Here is an 11417-nt window from a genome sequence, read left to right as displayed (position 1 = left end):
CAGTGCCTAACCCCAATTTGAGGTTCTCTGGTAAAGCTAGTTTGGTGCATTAGATTTAAGCAGTAGTCCCAACTGTTCATCTGTTGAGCCCTTAATTGTTAATAAAAGATGACCCCAAATCTGGGACACTTACTGCCCTTGGGGATAAAAAGAAAAAAAAAAAAAAAAGTGAAGAGAGAAAAGAGATACAACAAAGAAGATAGCAACCTGCTTTAAGGGTTTAGCCATACATGGAATAAAAAAAATGGAAGAGAGAGCTGAGAGTACAGTATAAAGTCATGCATCCACGTCCCTTCCAGGCACACAGAAGAACAGAAGAACAAAGTGGTAAGAGGCATGTAGGTTACGTCAGGGATGCCCAATATGACCTGGGTTTGGTGATCCTTTAGGGGGACTCCCCGGACTCAGAGTATAGTTATACTCACAGCTAAGATTTATTACAGCAAAAGGATACAAAGAAAAATCAGCAAAGAGAAAAGGTGTGTGTGGTGATGTCTAGAGGAAACCAAGAACAAACTTCCAAGAGTCTTCTCCCAGTGGAGTCATACAAGATACACATAATTCTTCCAGCAACTAGTTACGATAACTTTTGTGAAACATTGTCTACAAGGGAAACTCAATAGAGACTCAGTGTCTAAGGTTTTTATTGGGGGTTGATCACATAGGTACCCTCTCTCTGCCTAGTCCTTATCAAAATTCCAGACTCCCAGAAAGAACAGCAGGTATTCAATATAATCCTTATTGCTTGCACAAAAGTTTAGTCACATTGAGCCCCTCTTACCAGTTAGGGTGGTGGAAACCCTCCTGAAATCTAAGTTCCCAGATGCCAGCTAATGGCTAACCTTGCAGGCAGCTCTTTCTAAGAAGGATAGCAGTCTCAGGCTTGGTATCATAACTTTTTTTTTCTGAGCACAAGTAGATGCACAATCTTTTACAAACAATAAGCATACCTACTCATAAATGTGAGTCAATAAAACTATTGTACTCTATCCAATCAAATTAAAAGTATCCTCTATTCTTGATGTGGAAGAAGGAAAAGAATGAAAAGAGAAGCAGACCAAAATGGAGAAGCATTTCTCTTCCCTACAGAAAAGCTATTCCAAGTTCATCTGAAACCAGTAATAAGTGAGGAATAAAAACTAAAACTATGAAAAGGCACAGAATTTTCCATTCCAGTCACCATAACCAGAAAAAAATAGATACAATCAAGCCTAGTTATTCATGGATTCCTTATTTGCAAATCATCTACTTGCTAAATTTTTATAATCCCAAAATCAATACTCGCTGCACTTTCATGGTTATTTGCAGACATGCACAGAGCAACAAAAAATTTGAGTCACATGAGCCCACGTTTCCATCTCATGTCTAACAAGATGTCACTCTGCCTTCTTGTTTCAGCTCACATACTGTAATCAAGTATCCTTTTTGTGGTCTATTTAGTGCTACATTTTTGGCATGTTGGTGCTTTTTGTCAGTGATTTCATTGTTTAAAATGCCCCCTCAACCCGCTCCATCCCCTGAGTGCAAGAAAGCCGTGATGTATCTTGTGGAGAACATAAGTGTGTTAGACAAGCTTCATTCAGGCATGAGTTACAGTGCTGTTGTTGGCTGTATGTTCAATGTTAATGATTCAACTATATATATATATTAAGTAAGGTGCCTTTAAACAGAAACACACATAAACAAGGTTATGTACTGTTTGGTCGATAAAAGTATTGTGATTAGAGGCTCACGAGAACCTAATTGGGAGCAATGGCTGAGTATTCACTAGTTCAGTGTGCGTGGCATCTTTTATAGAACAAAACTACCAGGAAAAAAGCAAGACTCATCTGTACCCGGAGCATCACTTCTTATGTAAATAAACTCTAAATATAAGCCTACCATAAAGACACGTGGTTGTGTAGTACAATGTGTGCGATGGACAGCTATAGTGACCATGGGCATAGAGGGGCTGTGGCTGGGCAGAGCCAGTGCCTGGATGAGTCCCCTGAGCCCTGAGACTAAGAGAAACTCTGAACCAAGATGGTAGGTTAATTCAAGGGCTGAATGGGAAACACACAGAAGCAGAACCTGGGTTAATCCAAAGACCTAAACAAATAGGCTATGCTAAGTGTAGCATAGGCCCTGGGGCTTTTCAGGTCTATAGCTTGGTTAGGAAACAACAGGGAAAACAACAACAACAAAAAACCTGCCTGAGAGTCCTGATAAACGGTTCCAGGTTAAAGCTGTTTACTAGTCATAGCACAACTTCAGAGTACGGCTGTGGCTCCCAGGGCTCTGCTGCCTGCTGATCCAATTTGGAGCATCCTTCCTGCCACTAACAGATAAGAGTTAAAGGGTGGGGGGACAACAGCTGCAAAAAACAAGGCTTAATGAAGCCCACACAGTTGTAACACATTACTAGACGTATTGCTTCCACCTGTTTTGGAAGACAAAAATGTGTTTTCCCCCAGGTATCCATTAGAGATTCAAATAAATAATTAACCACTTCTCACCACCACCAGAAAAGAAACCCAAGGCAAATACACAGCTATTTTACAATGTTGAAATCTGAATTAGTTTACTAATCAAAACCTCTCAACAAAATATTTTGTCAGAATAAACCTGGAATTTGATTTCAGAAATCACCTTGTCAAAATACATGTAAGGTGATTTTGAAATCTGTCACAATTAACAGTCACTCTATGTCAAAAAGTATTTTTCACACAACACCTTGGGTCTACAGCGGCAATGCAAAACCAAATTTTGGATGTTTCTTACATCTGTTAGTTGATGACACATTTATCAGCAAGCTGCAAACAGGACCCCTGCAACACAAGCCACTAAAAAAGATTTCTTAGAGATTTCATTACCTAATAAAAAGTCTGATGAGAAACTTTTACTGTCACACATTTTCTTATTTTTGAGTTGTGGCAACCATTCCTGACAACAGGATAATCAACATGAATAAGGGAAGGCATTTTAGAGGAACTTGTTAATCTTCAGATTGAAATTTGCATCCAAGTCTTGATTTGCTCAACCCAGAAAACATTTTTTCCCAAATATCTTTTGTGTTCTTTCCTCACTGGCTGCTGTTAATGAGTATTCTTACAACACTAATGCTATTAAAGCATGCACTCATGACCCCACTGTGACACAAAGCAAATAATGCACGTAGGGAATGCAAGCACATAACTGCTAATCTTGCCTTTTAAATGCATTTCAACTTGACCTACTGAAAAGCCAATTACAGAATGCATGCCAGTTTGGCAAAAGAGAGGCGGCAAGACACCATATCAGGAAAACAGATTCTTTGAATGTAAATCACTTGAAGGACGGCAATGTGGTAGAAATTGATAGAGGACAATGCAGTACCACATAGTGATACTTGAATGCTACAAACAAGTCATCACTTCTTAAAGCTCTACAAATTAGAGCACTGTGGCATCTGATTTGACCCAGGAATGACTTTTAGATCAGAGAAAACAATAAACAGTAATTTATTATAAAGAACATAGATTTAGAAACACGGATAGTATAATGTCTTTTACTCTGACACAAATATCTTTTCATCCTGCTGATGCAAGAAGGCTTTCCAGTTTTGTATACCTTACTAGGTATATCTTAGACCTGAAAGTAATCACAATCATGTGTACTAAAGCATTTTTATTCACCTGTCTACTATCAAATTATAGTTTCACAGCCAACACAGAATCACAAAATGGAACGTATCTTAGAGAAAATTCTGGTCTGCATTTTTCTGATGGGGAAATCACACAGCTAGCTAGTTTTCAGATGGTACTAGAACACAGGTCTCTAAGACAGAGCATATGGCAAATTTCTCATATCCCATCTATGTACATGTCAGACAAAACTGTGAATTATTCTACAATTATTCTTTATTTTGTGTAATTCACAGATTTTAAAAAGAAAGAGATGGTGACATATTGGAAAAAAATAAACAAAATCTTTTAAGCAGGAGTTAACATATGGGTATAAATATAATATTTACAGTACATTCAATGTTTAGGTAAATGTGAAACCTTTAAGGATCAAGTATAAAAATTCAACATTTAGACTTCGTAATGAGCATATTACATTTTATTAATTATCTGTGCAGAAAAATATGTATAATTTGAATTCTTAAAATTGTACAAATATTCAATGTTTTGATGGACAGTTATGAGACTTGAAAGTAATACTCAAGAAATCAAACCAAAATCCCAAATTTGGTGTATTAAATTTAGAGATTAGCATTCTATAATTCCGAATTATACATCCTGCTGAAATGAAAGTTACAAGTGTTGAGATGCTTGTAAGTTTTAAAGCTTTTCAAAGGAACATTTTTTAAGTATTATTTGTTTAATATCTTCACCTGTAAGACTAGTGTGATCATTTGGTCTTTCATTAGGGTGAAACACCACTAAACCATTCTCAAAATCCTGGAGAAATTTTTTTGGTTTTTATTGCCAGTGGTGCACAATTAGTTTACTCTAAGAGGAATTTTAGGGGTATATTTGTCCAACCTTTATTTGTCACTTTTAAACACTATGCCTGTTCCAAAGCAATGAAGGTTTTCTACAAACATGCTGTAACTTTACAACAATATAATTACACATAAAAATAAATGTGTTTTTTTCCAACTCTTTACAAGTATTGAATCTGTGTTACTGCTTCCTCTCCAGCACTGTACACTCACACTTCCATTTAGCCAGACAAGAATTAAACGCCACACCTGGATTGCTGAGTGGCTCACATTTTGATGGAAGGGTTACACTTCTTCCAATTGCAAGCTTTTGAATGCTTATTATGAAAGCTGGAAAGCATCATTACACATTATTGCAGAATGTCTTTTTATTCAGGCAATTTTGCTTCCAATCCACCATAATCAGCATAATCTCTCTCTCTCTTTCTGTCTCTCTCTCTCTCACACACACACACACATACATAATTTAAATATAAATATCTACAAAATAATGTGGGTTTGATGAACATACATAATGTAAAGTATCTTTGGCAGGAGTAAGAAAAAATAAAAAGATACTTTTTTTTTTTCATGTAGGAAAAACGTAGCTACAACGCAGTGCTATTTTCTTTTATAGAATTATTTCTAGCTCTAAGATACAGGCCTTGGTTTAAACTCAGTAGGATGTCTCATAAACAGCTGTTTTTTACTTCATCAAATTTTAAATAATCAGGGTAAGTTATATCGCCCTCCAACCACTCCTAGCTCAATTGTCATAGATCAATACAGCTAGCTATTTCTCGCCACATTGGGCCTGACCAAAATTAGTTGAGGAATTCAGAAGGTCATTATACTAGACATAACAGGCAACTTTGCTTATCTGAATCTCACAACAGATCAGTGGTGCTGATTTGCCTCTGAGTACTTCTCTACTTGCCCAGAAAGCGCAGTTAAATACTCTTTCAGTTACAATGGACTGTGACTCATAAAAGCCTGCGTTTTCACTTTCTTAGAACTGTATTTTCTTTTTACTGTGTTTTCAAAATACCTACTAAAGAAGATTTGCTCAGGAAATTTCTATTTCTTCACCACTCTTTTCCTCCTCTCACCCACACTACTTTTTTCCTCCTCTCCCCCACATTCTTGCCCCATTACATCCATGTAAGTTAAGCAGGGGCCGATATCACTCCCATTTTTATGTATGTAGTCTAATACTTTTCAGGGGTAAATACTGCAAGTCTTCCGGTTTCTACCCCAAGATCCTATTCACTCCACACATTGGAGGAAGCTAGATAAATGATGACACCGGCACATGCTCAGGGTAGGACAGAACTGCCACCAATAATTCCCACTTTTTAAAGTGATTTCTACTTTTCCTAACTCTAAATTTTAGTCAAATTTTATGGAAAAGAGAAGAAAGTAAAGACAGTTTCCGGGTATGGCCATTTGGTAAGCAGATAATTGTCGCCTTTAAATAAAGATGTGATTACACCTGATAGGCACCCAGTTATGTGGATAAAGATGCCAAGCTGACTCAAGAGTTGTTATTTTCCTGAACTGGAGAGTCCCTGGGAGTCTGGAGAATAAGCTGTGACGCTCGTCTAATCACAGACTGTGGAGTGCAACTCAGGTCATGGTCTAACATATGTGGGAGGTATTTTACATTCCTTTAAGGTTCAACTAGAGAAGATTTAACTGCTTTCTCCCTAGCCAATGTGTTGGCTGCCATATATTTCTTAGCAGGCAAGCAAAGCTCCCATTTGATGCCTCGTGGAGATTTTTCACCACTAAAATGAAATATACAGTCATCCTAAATTGATAACGAGGCTCGAATGAATGTGCTGATATAGGTGAACAGATACACTGTTATGATACAACAAAGAGAATATCTGTTTCTCAGTGGCTGCATTTTTAAGGAGGCTGCATTCCCTGGGTAGAAGGATAAGAACTGAAAAATAAGACCTTGCAATGACAGAATGTTAATGTGTTGCATGTGAATCATTGGATGACAGCTTCCCCTTCCTAAATGCTACATATATCAGAGCATTTATGCAGCGCTGGTTCTCATCTAAAGGTTGAGGTTGTCTCTAGGTCAACTTGCAGCTCATCAGAGCTCTAATTCTTAAAGAAGATTACAATTCTGAACAAAGGAAAAAACTTCTGCTGTGATTCTAGTGGCAAAGAAAATGTCAAAGGATCCCTAAAAAAAAACCCCAAATACCACATTATTTTACATTTTTCCAAACCAGAGTAACAGCCAGTTTTGTCACACATCTGCACATCTATTAAGTAGTTGCTCAAATGGAAAGAAAAGCATTATCATGTCCTGATGTGTTAAATAATTTTTCTTTCTGTGCTTCCCTTTTTTTCCTCCTAGTTTTTCTCCTATGAGGTATTTCTTGCCCCTACAGACTCTTAAACTGTAATATAACACTCTGCAATAAGTTTACTAGTGATTTTGTATAATGTAAAATAAATGAAAAAATCTATTTCTAGATTTTATAAACAAGAATATAAAAATTTAAGCTAAGGGAAAATAAAAATTCTGTATATTCACTTTTAAAAAGTCACTGGTCTGTTGTAGCACAAAATACTTTAAATGATCCACATGGCCTTATTTTCTCTTCTCTCTTATGGGCCCTTCTTTGCTAAATATCGGAAGTCTTCTGCTTCTTTTCTTAAGAAAATGTCATCTCTGACATCACTGCAACTCTTTTTAGACTACTACGGAATGGAATAAAGAAGTTGGGGTAATGGAGGGGAGATTTAGATGGAAGGAAACTGTGAGTTCTTATTGTCTGTGGTGGTTAAAGTAAATACAGATCTCATTCTGCTTGATTTCATTTATTCCCTGTCTCACTCGATTACAAAAAATGACTCTTTTTTGCTTGAACAAGAAGCATGTTATGGTCATGTGAGTAGAGAATAAAGTCAATTTGTTTTAATAACATTTCCCTGTGTGGTTAGAAGGCTGGTGAAGTTATGAGTTTTGTCTAAGAACCTAAATTTAAAATTATATTAGAATTTCCTTGAAACTATACTATTACATATTTCTAATACGGAGTATTGGAGAACATAATTCCTTTACCATAATTGTCATATTTTAAAACTGATATCTGAAAATAGATTCAAAAAGGCAAAATATAAAAGACTAACAAATTTAGAGTCAGAAGATATATAGAGAAGAAAAGCGTGAATTTCTGCTCTGAACCTGGAATTAACACTCAGTACCTTATTTTCCCCTTAATACTAGAGTTTATAGGGAGATTCAAACTAACAGTTCTAGATGTGTCTTATTAGATGTATATTTCACGGGGAGGTGGAAAGAGCCTTTCAGTAACTAGAGAGATTCGGAAAGCTGAGCTCCCATTTTGACTTTGTGACAAACTCAATGAACAACTTGAAACAAATTACCATCTTCCCTTGGACCTCACTTTCCTCAACTGCAAAATAACAGTACTCCCAATTTCAGTATTTTGTTTCTGTAATATAACTGGATATGAAAGAGTCCTAGATAGCATAGAAAAAGGGAACTGTTTATCACAAGCAGCCATTAAAAATGTGTCTCATTGGTTTAGGACAATCACTGTTCGGTTGAGATAACTTAAAGAAAAACATTGTTTTTACCTAATTTTTTTTCTCTCTAGTATAATGAACATTCTCCAGCCCAGCATTACCTGTAAATGACAATGACTGGTCCCTAGCAAGCCTCTTAACAATGCTTTATAATTTAAATCCATTACCTGCTGGGAATGCTCCAAGTAAACACTGATTTAGGGGGTTATAATATAGGTACATGGAGTCAATCAGTTCAGCCTATAGTGTATCTACATTGCTTTTATTTCTTTGTTTTAAGTGCCTGTACTATCACAATCACCCAACTAGCATTTAAAGTCACTACATGACAAAACTATCAATCATTTCCTTTTTAACTCGAATTAAAATCAAGCAAAAATTAAGCCCCAAATTTATGTGTTTGTGTGTGTGGGGGGGGTGCATATTAATCTTTTTTTATTGTTATTTATATATAAAATCACAGCCTTACCTTGTATAAAGCAAGGTACCCAAGAAGATTAAAAACAATGGAAGAGTCTATAGGAGTCTTTGTTTTGGGTTATACAAAGATAATTTTCTTTCCTTTGTCCACAGAGTTAATTTCTTAGTATAATCCTATAAGAAATGATAGTTTCTTCCAAATAATCCAAGAAAAGAAAGGTAGAATTAAAAATAAAAACTATAATGATTATCATTTGGTTCAGCAGTTCTCAAACAGCGTTCCTTGCTTTTGGAGATTGTTTGTGAACCCCCAAGTTTGTCTGTAATATATGTACATGTGTCATAGTATTCTCTTTTAATCAGGTCCTCACAAAAAATACATTACCTAGAAAAGATTAATTAACTACTGATCTGGTCCAAATGAGAAAGCTAAATCCCCGGGTGAGCAGCAATTAGCCATAGTCAGGCCATTAGCCAGTGACATGGATAGCCCCCCAGAAGGCTGCTTATTCTACTGGGCACAAACATAGATGATGATTCTGAAACTTGTATCACCCGGAGAAGAAACTCTGTCTGCTTTATTTGTTGCAAGGTAAAGTAAGCTAATAAACATTTCAAGGATATCATTTCAATTTTAACATTGACTGCCACTAAAATTACTGTTTTAAGAGCTGTGTGACAAGAATTAGCTAGAAAGAATCCCTCAAACAAAACAAAGCTCTCTTATACATGCCTTCTGAAACCCTAGTTTCATTCCTACCTACAGAAACAAAAATTACCTATGTTAACACCTAATGTTTGAACATCAACTGGAATTTAAAATATACAGAATAGCATCTGCTATGTAGAATAGATACTTGGAAAGATCACTCTTCTGTTGAAAATTCTTCCACCTGTTTTACTGAAATTAAGTGTATTAATATAATCACTTAAATAAATTATGACCAATAAAGGGTCAGTATTGCACATCAAACCTGTACTAAACTAAGTTTCTTTTTACTAGTTCTTTCCGTTATTTGTTCTCACAAAAATTCTTTTTCATTTAGATAGTGTTGCCAAGATGTACTGGTGATTAAATATGCCTTCAGAGATAAAGCTGCAGGAACATTGCACACTTCCCATATCTTTATCTGACTCACCTTCCTTTCACAGAGGGAGATTAAAGGAGTCCAAAGAGAGGAATGAAATATCTGTAAGTAATGTGTTTGTGAACATTCAATGGTAGATGGTTTAACATGCTTGATCGTTATTGGTGAATCAGAGCAAAAAAATGACAGTAGCATCTATCAAGTTATATCATGAAAAATCTTAACAAAGGTAAGACAAGTTATGCTGCTGATGTAAGCAATGTTCTATATTTGATAGCAAATGATATATGTCTATAAAACAAAATCACTAAACTATTGAAAAAAAAAAAAAAAAAAGCCTTAATTCTTAAGGTAGTAAAGTAGATTTTTTCCTGGAGCCAAACGTATAATGGCCAGGGAGCGTAAACTGATAGGATCACACAGAGTAATCCCAACAGTGACTACAGTCAATAATTCCCTACTGAGAATATCAGAAGGTACAACAATAGTATTCTTGATTCTGAATTTACATTTGAATAACTAAGGAAGTGTTTATCTTGTATAGAAAGTAAAATACAGGTTTCCTGTGAGGGAGGTGACTACACTTTCCCATTAGGAATGTGACTACAATGTCTCCAACATAAACCAATGTGTGACAAAAGAGAGGTCTTCCATCTTGCTCAGTGACTACTGACAGACATGGTGCCCTTTGGTCTCCAAGTGCAAATTAAACAAAGGCCCTTAAGAGGCTAAAGAGTAAGATAAATTATGCTGGGGAAAAAAGTAAATCAAAATAATAGAGATCACAATGATGAAAAGGGCAAAAAGTTATCAGTCTATATATCCCTTTATAATTTATAATAATGATAGTTTCTTCATTACTATGCAACAGTAATAGATTAAATAAGTTGAGGGTGAAAATGACTGATTAAATCATTGTGCCTAATGCATGCCAAGAAAGGGAAGATTTCTCAAGACAGAAGGGAAAAAAAGAAAGAAATATATAAAAATAGATACTATATCAACATCTGTACAAGGTTCACTTAGTATAAAGTCGACAGGTATCAAGTAGAGGTATTAGCATCAGTAGTGAGGAAGATTAGATATTGACACTAAGTACCCGTATCAATTCAGAGTGTTGTGCTATATCTTCAAACATCTAACATATTTGCCTAGAGCTTTTCTAAATCAAAGTTACTCTGTTTATACTCATGTAGAAAATGTAATCTGAGTTTCAATGAATTTTTAATTTTGTTCAATCTTGCATTTGTTCAACCAAAAACAATTTATAGAGGACCCAGGCTATCAGCCTCACAGTGAGCAAGTGCAGCTCCTCACTGGGGAGTTCTTGAATCAGCCATAAAAATCAAGAGTGTGAATCTAATAGTTTTCCTTTAATTCTAGCACTGAAAAGTGAATCATCACATCAAATATTCTTCAGGGCCTCTTCGGTTTCCAGATTTAATGTGTAATGTGACCTGTCATCTTGCCACATTCTCTGCATTTCCATTTTAAATAATCATAAATAAGAAAACCTTGCTACCCTTTGGCGTGACACAGCTGTTTGATTCAGCTGAATTTCAAAGTCTTAGCAATTGCACTCATTCCTTCTTTGGAGTCCTGGTTCATCTCAAAGGTTTTCAGCTGAAAGATTCTTTATTATATTCAAATCTTGTCCCGTATGAGTTGCTTCGGTTACTCAGTTTATGAAGAGTCTTAGAAATTGAACTGGGTCCACAGCAAAATACTCCAACTGTTTTCCTGGGAAGGGAGAGGGAGGAAATAGAAAGTCAGGTGGAAAATTTGGGAGAACAAGACAAGAAGTATGCTTGATGAGCATGTGTAAAGTATTAACAACATTAATTTTTTGCTGCTTTGCATATTAAAAATAACTGTCCAATTATTTCAAA

General features: G+C 35.8%; 1 protein-coding gene across 4 annotated transcripts in view; it reads right to left on the bottom strand.

Annotated features, from left to right (window-relative positions):
• Positions 1–3630: 3630 nt before the first annotated feature.
• Positions 3631–11417, bottom strand: part of NOX4 (NADPH oxidase 4) — a 160784-nt gene continuing 152997 nt past the window's right edge. For all 4 annotated transcript variants that reach the window (XM_088791522.1, XM_088791525.1, XM_088791523.1 and 1 more), the window contains exon 18: positions 3631–11268. In XM_088791522.1, the coding sequence (XP_088647648.1) occupies positions 11148–11268 (121 nt within the window). In that variant the 3' untranslated portion in view covers positions 3631–11147. The remainder of the gene's footprint in view (positions 11269–11417) is intronic.

This window comes from Rhinolophus sinicus, chromosome 14 (assembly GCF_057876585.1).
Source record: "Rhinolophus sinicus isolate RSI-liver-muscle chromosome 14, RSI-T2T, whole genome shotgun sequence".
Lineage (NCBI taxonomy): Eukaryota > Metazoa > Chordata > Mammalia > Chiroptera > Rhinolophidae > Rhinolophus > Rhinolophus sinicus.
This window is presented reverse-complemented; position numbering and strand designations above follow the sequence as displayed.